General features: G+C 43.9%; 1 protein-coding gene across 2 annotated transcripts in view; it reads left to right on the top strand.

The window, feature by feature from the left end:
- The window catches only part of LOC120926629 (S-adenosyl-L-methionine-dependent tRNA 4-demethylwyosine synthase TYW1-like), a 256,887-nt gene extending 233,431 nt beyond the window's left edge, over positions 1-23,456 (top strand). For both annotated transcript variants that reach the window (XM_040336750.1, XM_040336749.1), the window contains exon 16: positions 22,965-23,456. In XM_040336750.1, coding sequence (XP_040192684.1) covers positions 22,965-23,186 — 222 coding nt within the window. In that variant the 3' untranslated portion in view covers positions 23,187-23,456. The remainder of the gene's footprint in view (positions 1-22,964) is intronic.
- Positions 23,457-24,209: the final 753 nt, after the last annotated feature.

The following is a 24,209-nucleotide window of genomic DNA, read 5'->3' as shown; positions in this document are numbered from 1 at the left end:
GCTGGACTCCAGGACAGGCAAGTGTCCATTTATTAAAAGCCAGCAGCTGCAGTATTTTTTTTTTTTTGGGGGGGGGGATGCACTGCTTTAAAGGGGTTGTAAAGGTTCATCTTTTATTTTCTAAATTGGTTCCTTTAAGCTAGTGCATTGTTGGTTCACTTACCTTTTCCTTCGATTTCCCTTCTAATTGTTTTTTTTTCTTTGTTTGAATTTCTCACTTCCTGTTTCTCCTCAGTAAGCTTTCCACCATCATCCGAGGGGTGGAAAGTCATTTAGAACAGCTTACTGAACACCTTACTGAGGAGGGACAGGAAGCGAGAAATTCAGACAAAGAAAAAAAAATTTGAACGGAAATCGAAAGAAAGGGTAAGTGAACCAACAATGCACTAGCTTAAAGTAACCTATTTAGAAAATAAAAAACAAACCTTTACAACCCCTTTAAGCCAAGACTTAAATGTTCTCCATTGTATATACAATATGCTAGAATAGAGCGTCTTGCAACAAAAATACGAAATCTTTCCTTCTGGTGGTGTCTAAGGTTTTGATATATTATCGTTTTAATATTTCTCTAATTTCACATTCAACTTTTGGAATTTTTATCGTAAAACCCCAGAGCTATCACAGAAAGGAAAATATTGCTTTTATACATATTGCAGGCCAAAGTCACCTGGGAATTACCTTTTGCTTTTAAAATATTTTTTAAACAAAGATCGCAATTAAATAGTGTTAATATTTACAACCTCATGAAAAAAAAAGTGCCTTTTAACTGTATTTATCTTTAACCGGTTCCTGTTTGGCCTATAGCAGGATGACGCAGACTGGAACCTCAGGATGACGCGATCTGTCACTAGCCGCGTCCACCAGACACAGCCGATGACTGATTACTGTACCGTCCTGCTGCCAGTACCATGAGACTGCTGTAACCAATCGCAGCAGGTCACAAGACAGCTGTACACAATGCATTGCTTCCTTTTAAGCCATCCATTGTATACAATTGTGTTGCTAGCTGCGATTGGTCAATGTAATCACATGGTACAGACTGGGCCAATCACAGCTCATCTGTACCATGTTATTGGCTCTATCCAATCATAGCTAATCACAACAAAACAGACTGAATCGGTTTCATCCACTAAAATGATATTGCGCTATGCAAACATATTGTGTGTATAAAAATGGTAACTATGGTAACATTATATTGCTGTGGTCAAAGTGTGTTAAAAAAAAGTAAAACATTTTTGTACTGTCACCAGTCAGTATCCCCAATCACCTCCACACCCGTTAGAAAAATGACGCTGTACTGGCGACCGTATGTAGTGTAAAATAAAAAAAAAAAAAATAAAAAAAAAAAAAAATATTTCTTTATTTTCCAAAAACTTATGACAATAAAATGACAACTTAAAAAGCAAAATTACTTTGCCTCTTACTAAATACCTTGGACTGTCTATTTTTCAAAAAGGGGTCATTTGGGGGATATCTGTACTGTCATTTTTGGGCCTCAAGATTAACCATCTGTACATCAGGACTGATCAATTTTCAGATATATACCATAGTTTTTGGACACTCTAACTTAGACTAATATACACTGATTTGGGTTATTTTCACCGAAGAAATGTAGCAGTATACATTTTGGCAAATTTTTATAACAGAAACCGAAGAATTTGTTTTTTAATTTTCGGTCCTTTTTTCTTTAGCAAAAAAATGAAAAAAACCCAGTGGTGATTTAGGCTGCATTCACATCTAGGCGGACAAAATCGCGGCGTTTTGTCCCGCGAATTGCGGCGACAAATATTGGCGTTTTGTACCGCGATTTGCGGCGACAAAACACCGCGATTGTCCGCCTAGATGTGCCCCTAGATTGTCCCCCTATGGAGATGGTTCCCATCTCCTATGCCGAACGCCTGCCGCCTGAAAAAAAGGTCCGGGACTTTTTTTCAGGCGGCAGGCGTTCGGCGTGGAGATGTGAACCATCTCCATAGAGGGCAATGTTAAATCATCCCTCTGGCGTGTCGGGGCGGCAGCGGCGTCACACTACAGGCGACAAAACGCTTAGGTGTGAATGGGCTCTAAATACCACCAACTATAAGCTCTATTTGGTGTCCGTTGTATGAATCGATGAAATCTATTCACTGCTTCATTCTCCAGAATTCAGAGAACATTTTTCTCCTCTGTGTGCCAGTTCATAAAGCTTTGTAGATCGCTTCATCTTTGGAGGAGAAGCGATCTACAAATGTTTCCAACAGTGCAGAACGGCCCCTGATACTGGAATCTCTGGATCCACGTCCTGTCAGGTGAAAGGAGACCGCTGGTGTGTTCCCAGTACAGAAGAACACCGATTGGTCTCCCCCCCTCCCCCTTCAGTTATTATCACTCCCTAGTACAGACAATTAACCCCTTGATCGCCCCTAGTGTTAACCCCTTCCCTGCCAGTCACATTTACACAGTAATCAATGCATTTTTATAGCACTGATCGCTGTAAAAATGTGAATGGACCCAAAATAGTGTCGAGTGTCCGATATGTCTGACGCAAAATCGCAGTCATGATAAAAATCGCAGATCGCCGACATTACTAGTAAAAAAAATCCATAATTCTATCCCCTATTTTTTAGACGCTATAACTTTTGCGCAAACCAATCAATATACGCTTAATGCGATTTTTTTTTTTTTTATTGGGATATTTTATTCTAGTAAAAAAATATTGTGTAATTTTTTTCAAACTTGTCGCTTTGCTTTTGTGTATAGCGCAATAAATAAAAACCTCAGAGGTGATCAGATACCACCAAAACAAAGCTCTATTTGTGGGGGGAATTTTTTTTATAATTTGGGTACAGTATATCATGACCACGCAATTGTCATTCAAAGTGCGACAGCTAAAAAATGGCCTGGGCAGGAAGGGGGGTTTAAGTGCCCTGTATTGAGGTGGTTAATGTTAATAAAATAACGAGTCTCCCTTCACAATATATACATGTGTATATTCGTGTGTGTGTGTGTGTGTGTGTGTGTGTGTATATATTACACAAACATACATAAATATGCCAGGAGGACATGGTTTCAGTCTTGGGGGGTCGGATCGAGGTAGAAGGAAGTTAGAAATCTTCCTTCTTCCTCCATATCCCCCAAGATTCGATTCTCCCCCTCTAAGCTGGTGAATTGGGGAGTGTGCATCCTGACACAGATCACCAGTGAAGCGTTGAGATCGCAGCTTCATAAACTGGTCGTTACTGTGTGATTCAATGAGAATTCTCTGTGGAGATCATCGGCAGGAGAACATGTTCAAACACTCCTCCCCCCGATTATCTGTTTCATAAACTGTTTATGGACTGTGATCAGCAGCGATACTTCAGATCACCGCTGTTCAATGCTTCATAAATAGACACCTTTATGTGAACAAATACACTGATGGGCAGCACTGATGGGCCCTGATTGGCAGTACTAATGGCACTGATGGGCAGCATTTATTGGCACTGAATGGCAACACTGATGGGCGGCACTGATGGGCCCTGGCATCGATTGGCATCATTTAGCGGCAGTAAATTGCATCATTTAGGGCGTGTCCAAGATGGCGCTGGGAGCAGACGTGTAGTCGCTGAGCTCCCGCTCTGAAATCCTTTCCTGCCTAGATCCGTGTGTGGAACCCGACTAATCACCTCACCTTTTCTCCCCCTGGCCCCCGGGGAATGCGCCGGTCCAACAAGGGCAGCCGGACGCGCCGTCATACCGCCGCTGAGGCCACCCCGCCGAAGCTTGGGCCTACACTGCAGGCCTCTACACGCCGCATGGCGTCTCACGTGGACCCCCCGCGGGACGAGTCGATCCAGGCTGGGTCAGCAGCCTTTGAGGCACTCATGGCGGCGATCTCCACCTGCCAGTCCACCCTCACGGTCAAGATCGACCACGTCCAGGCGGAAACGGCGCTCATACGTCGTGACCTAGATTTGTTCCGTGACCGCGTGTCGGAGGCAGAGAGACGGGTCTCGGACCTGGAGGATATCCAGAGGGACCACCACACCGACATCCAGTCGCTAAAGGCCAGGGTGAAGGTCCTAGAGCACAGAGCAGAAGACGCCGAGAATAGAAACCGTCGCAACAACCTGAGGGTCCTCGGCCTCCCGGAGGGGGCGGAAGGTACAGACCCGGTCGCCTTCATGGAACAGATCCTCCCAGTCCTCCTCCCGGGCGCCCGATTCTCCCCCCACTACTCCATTGAGAGGGCCCACCGCATACCGGCGACCAGGGGCCCGGTGGGAGCCCCCCCGCGCACCTTCATCTTCAAGCTCCTCCACTACCGCGACAGGGACACCGTTCTCCGGGCTGCGCGTCTGCAGGGGGAAATCAAATTCCAGAACGCCAGGATCCTGATATTTCCGGATTACTCGGTGGACACACAGCGCCAGCGTAAGTCATTCGACCATGTCCGTGCCATGCTTGGAGACCGCGGTGTTAAATACAGCATGCTCTTCCCCGCAAGACTCCGAGTACAAGATGGAGAGAGGGTACACTTCTTCACCTCCCCGAGGGATGCTGCGGCCTGGGCCGAGTCCCTGCCGCGTTGACTGAGAGGCAACACTTATTCTCCTGCACCCTTCACCGGATGACTGTGAGTAATCCCCCTGAGGGGACTCCCTATGGGGGGTTGGGGGTATGATCTGCCGGTCACGGGGGACTTGTCTGGCTCCCGGGCTCGGGGGCCACCCTATCCCCTACCAGGACTAGCGGGCTCGTGGACTTTTTTCCTGCCTGGATGGCGATCGCGGACCTCCTGTGCCCCAGTAACACTGTAAGGACTCTCCTCGTTATTGTGGTCCCCCCCTTTTTCCTACACTTCTGACTGCCTGCTGACCCCCTCCTTGTTCTCTCCTGCCGATGAACTCGCTACGGCTGGTGGACTCCTTCCTCATCCCCCCTCCTTATTTTTCTCCCCCCCCCCCCCCTATTTTTACCTTCTGCTGACCCCCCCGTTTTATTTTTATTTTTCTCTGGGAATGGGGGTGTTCCCCCCCCCATCCGTGGGGGAACTGATCTACCACTGTTTGCCTTACCTCCCCGTTGGGAGTTTTGGTCCTTTTATACCTAAGTACTGCGCCCCCGGGGCTCCGGGTGTTCCACACACTTTATCCTTCTGCGGATACTCAGGTTCACTGACTGTTTTGTTAAACAAGAGCGGGTAGCCGCTTGTTCACTGCCCTCGTATCCAGCCTGAGGGCTGGGGTCTGTTTTGGGATGCAAGCTCTCCTCCATGTTGGGGGGGTGGGGGGGGGTTGGGGGGCCCAGTTGGCGCCCTGTTATGTTTTATAGTTATGTGTTATATGACAGTACTGTTTTTTTTCTTTCTATTGATTGCTATGAAGGTGGATCGGGACCCTTCCTTTGGCCAGACTCTGGCCGGGGTGAACGGTCCAAGCCGTACATGTGTAAACGTTCCTTTTGTGATCTTCTCGGGGGGGTACCATGGCCACTCTTGATGTCCTCTCCTGGAACACACGGGGCCTCAACTCACCGATTAAACGGTCTCTCGTTTTTCAATTTATTAAAAAGCACAGCCCCCATGTTTGTGTGTTGCAGGAGACGCACCTGGTGGGTAGCAGGACACTTAGTCTTAAAAAACCTTGGGTGGGCCACCATTATCACTCAACGTACTCCACCTACGCCAGAGGGGTTAGTATCCTGGTGCTTAAATCACTTCCCTTCAAACTCCTAGATTTGGTCCTTGACCCAGACGGCAGATTCGTGCTGGTTCACGCCCTGATCTACAATCTTCCGTGGGTCCTAGTGGGTTTGTATTTGCCCCCTCCTGCCTCCCTGGGGGTCCTGGGAATACTTGCGGCCAAGTTGGCACAGTTTCCCTGTGACAATGTGGTACTGATGGGTGATTTCAACCTGGTCCCGGACACTGGTATGGACAGGTTCACCTCATCGGGCACTACTCGCCAGGGATTGGCGGAATGGGCGGACACGTACGGGCTCACGGACGCATGGCGATGGAAGAACCCGGATTCTCGGGCCTTCACCTGCCATTCGGCTACCCATAGATCCTTCTCTCGAATCGACTTGGCATACGTCGGGGCGCCGGTTCTGCCCAGGGTACGTGACATCACTATTCTTCCTCGCGGGATTTCGGACCACGCCCCCCTGCTTCTCTCACTGACTCTGACGACCGACCCGACCGACACTCTCTGGAGGCTCTCCAGATTCTGGGTCTCTGACCCGGAGGTGGAGCCCAGGTTCCATGACACCCTCCGCGCCTTTTGGGTGGACAACCCAGGCACGGCGGCGGAGACCGTGGTGTGGGATGCCTTTAAGGCCTCCTCCCGGGGTCACTACCAGTCAATCATAGCGGGGGTCCGGAGGGAACGAAGGGCCGAGCTCACTAATGCAGAGGGAGAGGCGGTTAGACAAGAAGCTCTGTATGTTCGCACCCGCGAGCCCCACCATTACTCCCGCCTCCAGTCCCTGACGCAGCAGGCTGTTCTTCTACGGACGGCCCTGACACAGAAAAAGCTACTTTACCAGTCTCAGCGCATTTTTGAACAGGGGGAGCGGACGGGGAGACTTTTGGCCTGGCTCTCTAGGGAGCAGTCGGGTCTGTCCGCCATTGCACAGGTCAGGGACGGGGAGGGGACCCTCCATTCCACTCCACGGGAGATCAACCGATGCTTCGCTGATTACTATCAACGCCTATATAGCTCCAAAGTGGCATATGATCTACCCGATCTCTTGAACTACCTGGAGGAGGTGGACGTCCCTGTTCTCACTCCCTCTTCTGTGCGCAAACTAGACGCTCCATTCAAGCTTGAGGAGATACACGTCGCTCTAAAGATGATGCAGACGGGGAAGACTCCGGGACCGGATGGGTTCCCGGTGGAATTCTTTAAGGCTCATGAGGAGGACCTGGCCCCTAGACTAAAATCCCTCTTCTCCTCGGCCCAGGAGGCGGGAGGACTCCCGGACTCGATGTGCGAGGCGGTAATTGTGGTAATCCCTAAGGCCGGTAAGGACCCTACCCTGTGCTCATCGTACCGCCCCATCTCCCTCCTCAACGTTGATGCAAAGCTCTTTGCGAAGATCCTTGCAAACAGGCTCAACACTGTCATCACGGCCTTGGTCCATCCGGACCAGACGGGCTTTATGCCCGGTCGCGGCACCGATATTAATCTTCGCCGACTACATACTCACCTGGCGCTGGCGGGCCCTGATGACCCCGGAGTGGTGGCCTCACTCGATGCCGAGAAGGCTTTCGACTCGGTGGAGTGGGGCTATCTCTGGGCGGTTTTGTCGCGATTCGGTTTTGGTCCCCGTTTCCTGTCCTGGATACAAATGTTGTATGCTCACCCCAAGGCGCGTATTCGCACCAACGGGACCCTCTCTCCTTCCTTTTCCTTGGAGAGGGGGACCAGGCAGGGCTGCCCACTGTCACCGGCATTATTTGCCCTGGCTTTGGAGCCGCTAGCCGCGCACATCCGACGAGACCCGGGGGTCCGAGGGATTAAGGTGGGTCCTCTTGAGGAGAAACTCTCGCTCTATGCCGACGATGCCCTGCTATATTTGGCAGATGCCTCTGCATCCCTCCGTAATGCGCTGGCGCATTTTGAGACCTTTGGCCGTTTTTCGGGAGTGCGAATAAATTGGGACAAGTCGGTGTTGCTCCCGCTCCACCCCTCGCTGATGCGCACCGACACTCACACGTCTCTACGATGGGTGGACGAATTCACCTATCTGGGGGTAAGGGTGGGTCTTGAGTCGGGGTCATACATGGAGAAGAATATCCTCCCAACGCTAGACCACCTGACCAAACGCTGTGCGACGTGGCGTGCTCTCCCTCTCTCACCGGTAGGACGGGGAAACCTTATTAAAATGGTTATACTCCCCAAATTGCTATATTTCTTCCGCCAGACCCCTGTTATTATCCCGAAGTCTTTCTTTCGACGTCTGGACAGTATAGTAGTGTCGTTTGTGTGGGCGGGTAGCCCTCCCCGGGTTGCGAAACGCTCCCTCTATCTTCCTCTGTCCGGGGGTGGGTTGGCTCTTCCCAACTTTATTGCATACTATTGGGCGGCGGTCCTAGTGACGGTCCGGTGGTGGTTCTCTCAGCCACGACAGAACCCGGCGGTCACCCTAGAGGCGGCTGTCCTGGGATCCTACGCTGCCTTATCCAACCTGGTATTTCGGGGGCGTAAGGCCCACTCCTCCGTCACGGGGCCCATGGTGACAGTTATTCGGGTGTGGGCGACCTCCAGGGCTCGAATGTTGAAGCCCAACACTGTCTCCCCACACACCCCACTTTGGGGTAACCCTCTTCTCCCGCACCTGAACACGGTCCCCGACCCGGTGGTCTGGGCTCGGCGAGGCATCCTTACCCTCCGGCATATTATGCCGGGGGGCGTGGTTATGCCCTTTCAGGAGCTGAGCCGGCTCCACAAGGTTCCATCCTCCCTCGCTTTTCGGTATGCGCAGCTCAGGCACGCACTCGCGGCCCAATTCCCGGAACCGGTCACGCTCGAGTCGGATTCGATTGAGCGCCTCCTGATTTCGGGGGTCATGGGGAAGCCCCTTTCGTCCCTATACCTGCGTTTCACAGTGGCGTACGACACGAACACGGCGGGGGTCCTGGCCAAATGGACTGCTGACATCCCGGATCTAGACGAGGAGATTTGGGAGGAATGTGTCTCTTCCTTTCTTCCGTCTATGATTGCCTCTAGAGACCGATTCATACAACTAAAATTTTTGCACCGGGCCTACTACACCCCGCAGAGACTGGCTAAGATCTACCCCTCTAGGAGCCCCAGGTGCACTAGGTGCCTGGGGGATACGGGCTCGTTCCTTCATATGGTCTGGTCCTGCCCCGGGCTGGCCTCATATTGGGGGGGGGTGGCGGAGGTCCTAGCGGACCGAAGTGGTGTAGAATTTGTGCTGGACCCGAAAGTGTTCCTCCTTAGCTACCTGGGCGAGGTTGAGGGGGACCGATACACCAAACTGAGCATCACCTTTGCACTATTCTATGCCAGAAGAGAGATCCTGCTTCGATGGCGGGGTACCGAGCTCCCCACAGTGTCCTCTTGGCTCGCTACGATTCATAGGGTTCTCCCACTGTATAAGTTAACGTATGAAAGCAGAAACTGTCCAGCGAAATTTGAAAAAATCTGGTCGAACTGGATTGATTCTCCCACCTTATCTGTTGATGGTCCCCCTGTGATGGCTCCTGACTGAGAGGTCTGGTGGGTGGGTGGGTGGCTGTCCCCCCCCCCCGCCCTTCTCCTCGTTGTCCCCCCCCCTCCTCTATCCACCTCTTTCCCTCGCATCGGGTGCGGGGGGGACACCCGGGGGGTGGTTGCCTACAGGGGTGTGCCTCGAACCTGGCTACTGTATTACTTGTGGTATATGCCCCGGGAACTGTGTAACTGATCTGCTATCTTGCCATAGATGTATTTTCTAGCCGCTGAAATGCTTTGACTTTGTGCAATTATGCTGTTGCCTCTGTGACTTGTACTGTCATTGATTTGTATGTGTGTTTGTCGTCTGTCTTCAAAAAATAAAAAACTTTTACTGTAAAAAAAATTGCATCATTTAGTGGCAGTAAATGGCGGCACTGATGGGCACAGATTGGCAGCACTGATAGGTGGCATTGGTTGGCACCGATAGGCAGAACCGATTGGCACTGATGGGCATTGGTATGCGGGACTGGGCATTGGTATGCAGCACTGATGGGCATTGATAGGCAGCACTGATGGGGTCTAATTAGCACTAATAGGTGGCATTGGTTGGCACTGATTGGTAGCACTGATAAGCAGCACTGATGGGCACGCATAGCCTGCACTGGTGAGAAGGCACTGATGGGCAGCATTAATGGGCACTGATTGGCACTACTGGATGGTATTGGTTGGCACTGATAGGCAGCACTGTATGGCACCGATGGAGAAAAGAGTTAAACATGCAGCAGATAGTGAGGCTGATAGCCCAGATAGAGCCCACTGCCTGTGAGAAGTTTCTCATTTAGCAGAAAGTGAGACTTGCCAGAGCCGCTCAGTGTGTAAAACTGTCAGCTAATGTAACTACTTGCAGGGAGAGAGAGGAGCTGTCACAACTCAGGGGAGTGGGCAGGACCAAGCAGCTATCAAACACCAGCCAATGATTGAGTTGAGCCACATACACCGCCACCCGCCCAGACCCCATCCCATGGGCTGGTGTTTGATGGTTGCTCAGTCCTGGCCACTTCCGACATCACGGCTGAGTTGTGACAGCTTATCTCTCCCTGCAAGTAGTTAGTAGCTGACCGTTTCGCACACCGAGCTGCTCTGGCAGGGTCTATGTCTGCTCAATGAGAAACACGTGCAGCGCGGGCTACACACTATTGGAAGCAATTTCACAGCAGACCAGATTACGAGAGACAGCCGGCATGTGGCTACACTAACATGCTTGGGGTGATTAGGGTGTGCGCGCCTATGTCAAGTATACATAATTGACCCATTGCTCCCAGCCTCCTCCAAACCTCCAATTTTGTTTGTTTTGCTTTGATTTTATGATCTTTTTCAGATTTCTGTTAGAAGGTGGCGATTATGCTTTATGCTTCCACTGTATGTAGGAATGTAGCCATGCTCTCTTGCTTACTCCCAATATGGACTATGTATTGTGCATAGAGCAGTGCACATGGCCGCAACGAACCTGCACTGCTTGTTCCTGACAAACCAAAGTGAAGGGGAAAAGGAAAGCTCATGCCAGACGGGCAGAAAAAAAAAGTTAAATAATTTATTGAAAAATAGATTACAGGACCATTAAGCAGAACTAAACCCCTTTTAATAAAAAGCTGCCTTAAAGCGGGGATTCCACGGTCTGGATGTTTTTTTTTTTTGATCTTCCAAAGATAGTACTTGCATAGTTAAGTTTTCTACTGCCCAGCATTCTCCGCCTATATCAAATGTGTGTTTATAAAATTTTATGCTGGCCGTTTCCATTTTGCTTGTGGGCAACGTGAAGCCCACAAGAAAATGCTTCCGGGAAGCTGGGGGAATGAGCCGCGTTGACGGCGAGCAGCGCAACGGCCGGCGTAATAAAAAAGTTCACTCCCCGTTGTGACAGGCACCTCCTATTAGCATCTGAATCGTCTCCTGGGCAGCGTCACACTGTGCTCCCAGGAGACATTGCAGCTAAAGCGACACTCCCGCGGGAGCCAAACCAGGAAGTGCCTGGTTTTGAGAGTCCTAACAAGGTATGGAATCGTTTTAAAAAATTGTAATCAGCAAAGTTGAAATATAGAGACTTATCAAGTGTGATTAACGTAGACTTTTAATGAGGGTGAACCTCCGCTTTAATAGCCTCCTTTTAAGCCGCAGTTATGATGGTGCCCTTGTGACCAGTTATGGCACTAGCCATTTAATGGTTTGGTTAAAAGCACAAGCAACTGTGACGGATATCATTCATAGCATGGCTTGACTGCATCTGTTTTGTAAAACAAATTGATGGGGTTAGTTCCACTTTAAAAGTAGTGAATGTGGTTAGAATTAGGATGTTTAGTATCACTTTAGGAACACTACAGTTATCCTCATTGTGTGTATATCACAATTTTTGTTGCAGCTTGTTTAGTTTTAAGTTTTGTTTGTTTCGTTTAGCGCAGTATCATATTTTCTCTTTATCCTTTTTAAGCCTCTGAAATTATTTTGTAAATGTGCTCCCATCAGGACCCACTATCGCAGTAGAATTCGAACAAAACTTGGATCCCCAAACCCCCTGTGGCATTGTGTTCTGATAGCAGGATCCCCGACTCAACTTCTGCTCAGTGGGAAAATGTTTTTTGTAATGGTTAATGGGGTCAAACTGAGGGTTTTTGACCCTCGTGATGAGAAAATTTGAAGAAATAGGATGTCAATTTTGTTTTCTTCAAATGAGGAATTTTAGATTGTAAATGTGGTTTTCATTAGGGAAAATGTGTACATATTGTAGTTATCTGTTTTATACATCTGGGATTCCAAAGCGGGTCTAAATCATTTTTTTGATGAAATTGGATAGCTCAATGGCACGTAAGAATGTTCTGGCGAGCGTTTTTTCTGTTGAAGTTGAAATGATTTGGACCAGTGCACAAAGCAAGGTCCATAAAGACATGGAAGAGCGAGTTTGGGGTGGAGGAACTTGACTGGCCTGCAGTGTCCTGACCTCAACCCGATAGATCAGCACACCACTTGGAAAAATAACTGAAATCAATTACTTTCAATAACCATCAATTCGTTTCTTACACCTCTCTACTGGAATTTTGGACCACTCTTCTTTTGCCAACTGTTCCAGGTCTTTCAGAAGGGTTCTTTTTCCCAACTGTGGTTTTGAGATATCTCCACAGGTGCCCTATGGTATTTAGATCTGGGCTCATTGCTGGCCAGTTTACTACTCTCCAGTGCTGTGTGTTCTGTTATGCCCCATACACGCGATTGGAATTTCCGTCGGGATAAACTCGGATGTATTTTTCGAGAATTCCGTTAAAGCTGTCTTGCATACACACTGTCACACCAAGTTCCGACCGTCCAAAACGCGGTGACGTACAACACGACGACAAGCCGAGAAAAATGAAGTTCAATGCTTCTGAGCATGCGTCAACTTGATTATAAGCATGCATGTTTTTTTTCTCCGTCGAGTTCCATACAGACGAATGGAATTTCGGACAGAAAGAAAGAGAACATGTTCCTTTTTCCAAGTCCGTCGGAATTTCCGATGGAAAAACTCTGATGGGGCACACACACGGTCGGAATATCCGATGAAAAAATTCCATCTGACTTTTTCCATCGGAAATTCCGATCGTGTGTACGAGGCATTACTGTTGGAACTCTTGTTTAGAGCACAGCTTCTAAATTCTATTGTACTTCAGTCACTTGCCCTGAGCTCTGACTGCTTCATTGTTCTGTCTGAATGTCACACTTTTCTGACCAAAAACATGTTTATAGACCAATGAATCTAAAAAAGAAATCATGTTCAGAGTATATACCGTAAGTAAAGCAGCTGGAACATCAATATAAATTGTGCAGCTTTAATACAGCAATAATCAATATTAAACATTAACATCAATTATAATATACATAAGTTCAAATAAATCTGTGCAGCAACCAGTGAGAGATCCAAAGTGATAAATTAAATCTTCATCAACGCTCCATCAGATAGCTTTTCACAAATAGTGATCCACCACCTTATATTCAATAAAATATGCAATTAAATATGACTTCAGATGTTAGGAAACTTGTGATGTGATCACGCATCTCGATTCCAGGATGCACCCCGTCTGAATACCAGGATCAGCTTTTGTTAAGCGTTTATACATTTTAAGTTATTAGTGCACTTTTAATAAACTTTTGATTGTGGTTTTACTATGTGGCTTGTTTGGTTCTCTCATTGCTTTATGGCCAAGTATTACAAGTTTGAAAGATGAGGCTTTCATGAGGGTGTAACTGGACCAAGAGGAGGTGTTCATTATCCCAGACGGGGACCATACAGATGCACAATCAAATTTCGACTTTCTTCTCTAGTAGAGTCCATTTGCTTTTAGCAAGCGTATTTTTTTGAATATAAGGTGACTATTTATGAAGAGATGTCTCATGAAGTGTGGAGGGACATTTAATTGATCACTTTAGGACACTCTCTGGTTTCTGCACATATTTGTTTGGGCTACTATGATTTTTGTTAACCACTTCAGCCCCAGAAGGATTTACCCCCTTCCTGACTAGGCCATTTTTTGCCATACGGCAATGCGTCGTTTTTAACTGACAATTGCGCAGTCAAGCGACATTGTACCCAAACAAAATTCATGTCCTCTATCCCCCCCCCCCCCACACGGAGAGCTTTCTTTTAGTGGTATTTGATCACGTCTGCAGTTTTTATTTTTTGCTCTACAAACCCAAACAAAATCAATGTGTTTTTTTGTTTTTTTTCCCCACAGATACAGCTTTCTTTTGGTGGTATTTGATCATCTCTTCGGTTTTTATTTTTTGTACTATAAACCAAAAAGAGTACATTTTGAAAAGAAAAACAATATTTTTTACTTTCTGCTATAATACATATCCCAAAAAAATATATATAACAAAACACATTTTTTTCATCAGTTTAGGCCAATATGTATTATGCTACATACTTTTAGTAAATAAAAAAAAAAAACGCAATAAGTTTATATTGATTGGTTTGTGCAAAAGTTCGAGTCTACAAAATAGCGTAAAGAATTAGGGCCTTTTTAATGTTGCGATTTTTTTTGGCAGGGCTGCAACATTGCGGCGGACAAATCCACTTTTTGGGGAACAGTGCCACCAATCCAGTGATCAGTGCTATAAAAATGCACTGATCACTGTATAAATGGCGCTGGCAGGGAAAGGGGGGTTAACTGTGTTCCTTGGGAGGTGTTTCTAACTGTATGGGATGCCTGGGAGAAGAGAGAGATCACTGTTCCTGGCCACTAGAAACCGATCTCTCTCTCTCCTCCCGTCGGAACGGGGATCTGTTTGTTAACATATTACATTACAAAAGCCAGTGCACGAACCAACATACCAGTACGTTGATTCGTGCAGCTGAGCCATCTTGTCGCAGTATAACTGCGGTGGCTGGTCGGCAACTGGTTAACTTACTGATTGTTGTATTGAAGCTTCACTTTTGACCTATGTCTATAGTCTACACTTTCCGCAACTGTATGCATGAGTTTTGCCTGCATATTAGCTATAACTAGTGAAGAAGACCTAATAACCTCACAACCTGGGGTTATCATGTATGACATGTTGTACATGTTTTCTGTGGGGACTGGGTGCTTCTTAGATTTGTCATTTCCGGGCATCAATGCGTGTCCCAACTAACCCGTGCCAAATTATATTCGTTACCAGTGTCAGGATCATCTTATAATTTTTTTTTTTTTTTAATCTGATGGCAGTTTCTGTGAAAACTGTGATAGTTTACGTTTTGGCTTGCTGACAAATAGGCCAGAGCATGAAGGTTGAATATCTGGCTTCCAGTAAAGGAATTTCACCTTCTCTGTTTGAATGTCACAGCCACTCTCCTGATGATATTCTGTTCTATTATTTCTGGCGTTCATCTCACAATGGCCCTAATGGAAAGAGCCAGGATCTTGCCAACCCTTTTTCACATTTTGGAATCGGGTACCAATGTGTTATATTGGAGGCGCTTCCTATTTATGCTGTAGCTAAGTAAGCACTCTTGTCTATCATCTGTTTTGGCTACAATGGCTGTCTAATGTTGAGGCTGAATTTATCAGCATCCTAAGCCTTAGTACTTTGCAAATGATTTGGCATTTCTTAAGGGAATCTTTTGTGTTGAGAAGCAATTACCAGATAATTATGCAAAAAATTTGTTTTTTAATATAACGTTAGTGAAGGATTACTTCTGTCATGCAGCTTACAAATGTACAATGTATTTCTTTTCTGATTTGATACCCAATAGGAATAGGTTATAGCCGCGTTTTGTGACATGCTGGAAAGGCATATTTGTGTATATCATGCAGACACCAGTGTGTCTTATTTTTTTTTCCCCAAGCAGTTTATTCCTCAAACCACATGTAGCAATTTACAATTGATAGATAGTTGTAGTGTTTTTATTTTGCTGTGTGCACTATAAAAATAAGAAAAACCCTTATGCTGCTACTTGATGCAAAGTGTGGAAGGTGGTATGGCAATAACTTTCATAAATATGGGAAAATACTGAAACCTACAGGGTTCGTTTTCTGGATGTTTTCACTACATAGGTATTTGCCCCCCCCCCCCCCTATAGCTTTCAGTTTACCTGTAAGGTAAGAGGTGTCTACCACCTTTACACATCTAGAACCTAAATTTTTTTCTGGGCAAATTTGCTGAAGATCTGTCTTGTTGGATGGAGACTGCTGGGCAACAGCAATTTGTTGCCACAAGGTATAAAATTGCTTATCTGGTGCTTAAAGGTTCAAATCCCATAGAACACAGAAGAGTACGTGTACGTTTTGCTTCACAAGATAAAGGGTCATGGTCAGGGCAGGACTTAGGGTGGTGGGGGCCCCTGGGCTTAAGTGTTGAAGGGGCCCCCTGGAGCCGAGAATTGGGAGGGGATTGAAGATGTTGAGCGGGGGTGCGCATTTTAAGTTGTTGAGCGGGGGGGTGCATTAAAGTTGTTGAGCGGGGGGTGCCTCTCACCTGTGCATGGAATGTGTCGGCTCTCTTCCCTTCAGCAGACATCCACACACCCCTCCGGTTCCTCCTGGGGGGGAGGGTTTTGCAGTTGGGCGGGGGGGAGTGCCTCTCACCTGTGCCCACAGCCGGGGCCACAGACTGTCATTAGCCCGGCTGTCGGCTTTCTTCCCTTCAGCAGCCACAGTCCTCCACACACCGCTCCGGTAACTCCTGCTTCCGTGCTGCCTCCTCTTGCAGTGCAGGAAAAACACTTTCTCGGGACTGGGGAAGAAGCCGTCTGTGCGGGAAAGTCCTGCAGAATCCGTGCGTGTTGGGAGGTATGCGCAGGGCCGCCATCAGGAATTTTGGGGCCAATTACACAGCTAAAGGCATGGGCCCTCTGGAGCAGAGAACCAAGGGGGGGGGGCTTCCGCCTGAAATTGAGAAGCGAGGGGGCTGCCGCAAATTGAGAAGCGGGGGGGGGGGGCCTTTACAAAAGAAAAAAAGAAATAATGTCCCCAGGGCCATCCGGGGCCCTGGGGACCTCTGGGCCTTTTAATAAAAAATAAAAAAATATAAACAAAAATAAAAAAATAAACATTTTATAAAAAAAAGGGGGGGGGGGGGGTTTGCCACATGGGGCCCTGGGGACCTCTGAGCCCTTTAATAAAAAAAAAAAATATATATATATATATATATATAACAAATGTACATTTTTTTTATATATAAAAAAAAGGGGGGGTTGCCATCCGGGGGCCCTGGAGACCTCTGGGCCCTTTAATAATAATAATAATAATAAAGAATATATAAAAATGTATATATATATATATATATGTATATATAAATAAATAAATAAAAAAAAAATACATATTTTTTTTTTTTTTTTTTATAAAAAATAAATAAAAAAGGAGGGGTTGTCGTCTGGGGACCTCTGGACCCCTAAAAAAAAAAAAAAAAAAAGCCCAATAATAAGTCTGGCCCTGGTCATGGTATATACAAAGAATTAAAAAAAAGCAACATTCCTATATTGGCAAACCAAAAATCCCAAACGGATCTATATTGGCAAAAATAGAAATATAGGTCTGTCAATGCCATGTTTCAAATGTAGATTATGGCAAAAAATGCACAGAAGCAAAAACTCCATCCACTACACCTTGCGGTTGTTGGCATTCTGAGAGCATGTGTCACATAGTTCCCAAAACAAAATGGTGCACTAGCATAGTGTAGTTTATCACAAGCTTGTTTTTACTGTTAAAAATAAAAAAATACTTACTTATTTCACTCGCCTATTAACATGGTTGTAAAGTCAGAAGGTTTTTTATCCTTTTGCATGTCCACGAGTGTCTTGGCCATCTGGTACTCTCCCTCGTGATTGGCTTAGACACAGCGGTCGCACCATTGGCTCCCACTGCTGTCAAAGTCAGCTAGCCAATCGGGAGAGAGGGGAGGCGGAGCTGAACCACAACGTTGTCTGCATGTACACACAGCTGCAGCTCGGCTTGGGTGCCTCCATAGCAAGCTGTTTTCTGTGGGGGACTTAACAGGTGGAAGGGGCCAGGAGTCCCGAAGAGGGACCCGAGAAGCGGAGGATCAGGGCTGCTTTGTGCAAATCCACTGCAGCAGAGCAGGTAAGTATAACATGGTTTTTATAGCAAAAAAAGACACAAGACTTTACAATCGCTTTAAAGGTAAATGAGCGTGTAAGAACCTGAAGCCATGCTCGGACCTTTTCCTCTGAGGCCTGCCGCTGGTCTATTTTCTGGGTGGATTAAGGGGTGTGCCTTTGCCCAAGTATCTCGGATTGAAGCCCCAAGCTGTGCTTTAGTTAGGCCACAATAGTTAGTTGATGGTTGCATCAGAACTTATTTAGGCGTTCCACACCATAGAGGGTAAATACTTTTTTGTAATCAGGATTTTTTTATTTTTAGTTTTTCTCCCAAGATGAGCCAACATTGAAATTGTATGCTTCCAATGAAGAAACATTGGGAGGAGGGGACTAATGTGAAAACTTGTGTGTTTAGTACTGCATGAGCATAGCCAGCAGATTCTGTGACACAGATTAGATTTGTATGTTGTTCTTTAATGAGATAAATATATCAATTCTTGTTTATGTACGCTAACAAATATGTGGCACCTAACTGTTTAAAAATTCCTCCTCCTTTCCCACATTAGGGAGATGCTAATTGATTTTTGTCTCACTCACATTTATTACATAGATTCACAATTTCTGTCTCACCAATATTCTGTTGCTGAATAAATCTGCTGTTCGATTCAGTCCTCAACAATTAGATAGATCAGTGGTAATGTAGTGTATTGGTGCAGCACATTATGCCATTTAAGACCTTGTTCCTTTACTAGGCTAGCAGCAGTAAAATAGCTCACACAGTTCCATATTCTGAAGAGCAAGCATAATGTACGAATACAACAATGCAGAGTTGTGTTCTAAGATTAATTGAGTTGTTAACATTTCATGGGGGCAAAGTGATGGCTAGTGTGTTAAGAATTAGCTTGAGCATGCTTTAATGGTTATTATAGGCTTGTGAAAAAAAAAAATATATATATATTTATAATTTATATATATATATATTAAGAAAACTTGTTTATTTGCATCTGTTAAAAAATACAAACTACTTTTATATGAGATAATCAAACCTTCACATACTTTGTTGTAAAAGTTGCTATACCTGCACAGAGCCAGACTTGCATTACCATATGTCAGAAGAAAGGTATCTGGAGCTTCTGGCTAAATCAGTTTTTCGGTTAACCACTTAAGGACCGAGCCTCTTTTTGAGATTTGGTGTTTACAAGTTAACAGTTTTTTTTATTTATTTAACGCCCAAGAGAAAAAAATGGCGGTCGTTGCAATACTTTGTCACACTGTATTTGTGCAGGGGTCTTACAAGCGCACATTTTTTGGGGAAAAAAACACTTTTTTGAATTAAAATATAACTTTTGTGCAAACCAATCAATATACGCTAAATGGGATTTTTTTTACCAAAAATGTGTAGCCCAATACAAATTGGCCTAAATTGATGAAGAAATTCAATTTATTTTATTTATATATTTTTTTACATATTTTATTGGATGTGTTTTATAGCAGAAAGTAAAACATTTTTTTTTTTTTTTTCAAAATGGTTGCTTTTTTTTTTATAGCGCAAAAAATTAAAAGGGCAGAGGTGATCAAATACCACCAAAAGAAAGCTCTATTTGTGGGAAAAAAAGGACATCAATTTAGTTTGGGTACAACGTTGCACGACCGTACAATTGTCAGAGTAACACAGTGCTGTATCGCAAAAAATGGCCCGTCATTAAGGGGGTAAATTCTTCCGGGGTTAAAGTGGCTGTAACCTCTTACACATAACCAGTGAAATAACTGGGCTCAGGTAATACACAAAGATGAAACACATCCTCAATAAGTTGTACCTGGTAATCTGCAGTCTTCTCTTCTCTACGGTCCTTCAAAGTCCAGAATGTTTAAAGCTTGTCTGAGCTGTCAGAAAAAGGGGGGCAGAAAGCTTAAGTTACATTCTGAAGAGCTCAGCGATAAGTGTTTTGACAACTGATTTGAGGGAAAGGACATACCCCCATTTTACATGGCACACAGGAACAGAAGTGAGGCTGTCAGTCAGCTTGTGCTCCCTTCCCTGTCCCTTTTTTTTCCTCTTGGTGTTAGAAAAACTTGTCAGAAGTGAGTCAAACTGATGGCAGAGGAACAAAGCAGCTGACATAAATTTCACTTGGTGTTCTTAATTAAGACAAGTACACACTGTAGAGGAACATGCTTTGTTCATATTTCATGTCTGAGGTTTACAACCACTTTAACTCTTTAATGAAACAGTAAGGAGCATGTACAGCTCTATTAAAAAGGTAGTGTTTTCCCATAGATTTAGGTTTAGAACAAAAGGGAATTTAGAGTATAGAAGAGTATTGCTGTAAAATAAACTTGAAGTGCATTAAAGATCCGATTACATGCACAACTGTATATAGGTATTGCACAAACTTCTAGCAAGCATACAGGCAGTAATGGACTTTAAAGGTATCTTGAGAATTGAGCATCCTGAATTCTGCCCATTCGATATATTTTTACACATTTTGTTTAACCACTTGACCACCATCTTTCAGTGCGCTCACATTTTGAATGACAATTACTCAGTCATACAACACTGTACCCATATACAATTGTTGTCCTTTTTTTCCCCACACCAATAGAGCTTTCTTTTGGTGGTATTTAATCACCGTTGGGTTTTTTATTTTTTGCGCTATAAAAGAAAAGACTGAAAATTCTGTAAAAAAAAAAAAAAAAATTCTACATTTCTGTTCTAAAATTTAGCAATTACTAATTTTTCTTTATAAATTTTGGCCAAAATGTATACTGCTACATATCTTTGGTAAAAATAACCCAAATTGTTGTATATTATTTGGTCTTTGTGAAAGTTATGGCCCGTACACACGATCCGAATATCGGACGAAAACGATCGTCCGATGAAGAATCGTACGATTTTCGGATCGTGTGTACACTACTTTCGAGAGCCGATCATCCGATATTTTTCGATCGGACATGCACGAAAATTTTCCTCGTACGATGTAAGATCGTACGATTTTCGTTTAGTCAGTACAGTTGTCGTCCGACAATACAATACAAATACATTACAACACATGACATCACTTCCGATTATTTTTTTCGGTCGTACGAGAATTTTCGTGACTTTAATAACCTATTTCCTTTTACTTGCGACTATTAAGCGAAAAAAGTCGTACGATCCGTCGTACGATATTCGGATCGTGTGTACGGGCCATTAGAGTCCACAAGCTATGGTGCCAATATCTGAAAATTGATCACACCTGAAGTACTGACAACCTATCATTTCTTGAGACCCTAACATGCCAGGAAAGTGCAAATACCCCACAAATGAACCCTTTTTGGAAAGTAGACATTCCAAGGTATTTAGAAAGAGGCATGGTGAGTTTTTTTTAAGTTGTGATTTTTTTTCCAAAAATTCTTTGCAAAATGAAGATTTTTTTTCACAAAATCGTCATATTCGCAGGTTATTTCTCACACACAGCATATGCATACCACAAATTACACCCCAAAACACATTCTGCTATTACTCCAGAGTATGGCGATACCAAATGTGTGAGACTTTTACACAGCCTGGCCACATACAGAGGCAACATGCAGGGAGCATTTTCAGGCGTTCTGGAGCATAAATTGCACATCTAATTTTATGACTACCTCTTAGACTTTTGAAGGCCCTGGAGCACCAGGACAATGGAAACGCTCCAAAAATGACCACATTTTGGAAAGAAAACACCCCAACGTTTAATCTATGAGGCATCATGAGTCTTTTGCACATGTTTTTTTTTTCTACAATTTTTTTTTTTTTAAACACAATGTTGTCCATTTATGGGCGGTCCCCGGGTTACAAACAAGATGGGGACTATAGGTTTGTTCTTTAGTTGAATCTGTAAGTTGGAACAGGTACATTTTTTAAGTGTAGCTCCAGCCAAAAAATCTATTTTAAAGCTTTTTGCATAGCATAGGGAAGTGTTATCTCTGTAACATTTGTTTTGCTGTCTGTGCCCCTGTTCAGAAGATTGCACCTCACTTTCTGTCCCAATGACAATTTGATTTTTGAACATTTTGGGTTGGTAGGGAAACATGGATTAGTGATAAAACATCAGTGGAGACACCGGTTGTGCTTGTAGATTATTTTCTTATGCCTTTCATTGGAAATGATTCTACTATCAGTATTTATTATGGATGATCTGGTCTGAAGTGAGATGAGCTGTAAAAGTTCTAAAGGTCTTGAGTCCCTCCTCAGCTTGTTATCTAACCTGCATCACTGAGCATTAGAAAGCTGTGCTTCTTGGTGCAGCGCTCATGGAACCCTTATGCATTATGTAGTTATTTCTTAGTGCCAGAGCAAATAGTGAGAAATGCACACTTTTTTCTTTTCTTTTAACAGTGTTATAATGTAACATATTTGGTTATAGATGGGGGGTTTTGATATTTTTAGTAGATCATAATGTTCTATATTTTATTGCATATATCCAAAATACAGAAAACTCTTTAGGCTTATCGATGAACATAATCGGCCTTATTCAAAAAACTGTGAAAGGATATTTTGACACTAAGCCATATCAATTATGTTTAATCCATTTTTATTAGTCTTTCAGAAGTCACATTATGCAGCATACATTTAAATTAACATGTACAAAAGTTGTGTCTCACAAGTGAGAAGTGGTGTGCAATTGGGGTCATTTCTCCCTACTTGTAAGTCTATGAATAATTGTGATATCTAATGTGTGTGTGAACATATGATGGCTAAATAAAATGTGTAATTCATAAAAGCTTTAATCAAAATCTATGGTGAATAAATAAATACGTTTTTATTTAAAAAAAAAAAAAAACAGCATTGTAATGCCAATAAAAACAATTGTTTTGACAATCTAATATAAGCTTGAATAATCTCCTATCATATTGTGAGTTCTGCCCATCTGCTGGCCATCTTTTTCCACAACTTCCTGGATTTCCTTCATGCTTTGCAGTTTGTCCTCTGCTGTTTCCTTTCAAATTACTAATGACTACACATCCCATGGTACCTTGATGCCTGCAAGGAGTGATTCCTGTACTAACCCCACCCCCCTGAAATGCCTCCCATCAGTACCTCTGTAGTTCAGAAGGAAGGCTCTGAAATTTGTGATACAGCAGGGGCCTATTCAAGGGCATGGTGAATACAGGGTCACAGAATCAAGGAAATAAATTCAATATTGTAAAAATTAAAAATTTTGACTAGTGTTTGCTTTTAAATTATTTTAATAATATTTAACATTTTCATATGATTTTTTATTTTTTTGTTCCAGTTCAAGATTGATGGAGAATGGTGGACTTGGATTGATTATGAGAAATTCCAAGAATTGATGCGCTCCTATGCGAAGAGTGGTGGAACTGCGACATTTACTGCTTTAGACTACGTTGCGAAAACTCCTAAGTGGGCTTTGTTTGGTTCCAATGAGAGGGGATTTGATCCTGTAGAGACACGTTTCCAGAGGAAAAATAAAGCAAAGGACATTTCTGGGTGCTAGGCACAATTCTCTGCTGTATTGACGGTTTCTATGCCTTTGGCCTAAACATCTGGCCACCATGTTTATTAGACCAAAAATGTTAGTGATGCCATTTGGTGAAGGGCCACATCCCTCATATTTTGAAAGTGAAAAAAAATAGTTTTTGGGTTTTGTACACATTTTATTTGTGTTTGTTTTTTTTTTTTACATTCATTTCTGTGTTTTATCTCTGTTTGATATTTTAAATCCGGTTTTCAGCTTAATAAAAAGATTTAACTCTTTCATATACTATACCTTGCTCCTTCGCTCATTTTCCTGAAAACAAAAATGATTTTATGTTTTAATTATGATGAAATTGTTTTTCTGCTACAGCCCTTTTTATCAACGAGTCATATCTACATAAGGTATTAGATTAAAGTAATTTTTCCTAATGGGTGTGTTTTATTAGAATAAAGTATAGGCTTACATTTTTCTAGGCAATAGAAAAATTTGATGAAACATTGAGACATCTTCCTTTTTTAAATTATGTGCAGCTTAACAACTTCAGCCCGGACCATTTGGCTGGCCAAAGACCAGAGCACTTTTTGCGATTCGGCACTGCGTCATTTCAACTGACAATTGTGTGGTCGTGCGACGTGGTTCCCAAACAAATTTAACGTCCCTTTTCCCCCACAAATAGAGCTTTCTTTTGGTGGTATTTGATCACCTCTGCGGTTTTTATTTTTTGCGCTATAAACAAAAAAAGTGCGTACATTTTGAAAAAAAGCAATATTTTTAACTTTTTGCTATAAAAAATATCCTCAAAAATAAAACACTTTTTTCCCTCAATTTAGGCTGATACGTATTCTAGATATTTTTGGTAAAAAAAAACACGCAATAAGCGTCTATTGATTAGTTTGCGCAAAAGTTATAGCGTCTACAAAATAGGAGATGGTTTTATGGCATTTTTATAAAAAAAAAAAAAAAAAATTCTAGTAATGGCGATCAGCGATTTTTTTATCGTGACTGCGACATTGTGGCGAACACATCAGACACTTTTGGTGC

Source organism: Rana temporaria, chromosome 2 (genome assembly GCF_905171775.1).
Source record: "Rana temporaria chromosome 2, aRanTem1.1, whole genome shotgun sequence".
NCBI lineage: Eukaryota > Metazoa > Chordata > Amphibia > Anura > Ranidae > Rana > Rana temporaria.
The sequence above is the reverse complement of the archived record's forward strand: the minus strand, read 5'-3'. Positions and strand labels throughout refer to the sequence as shown.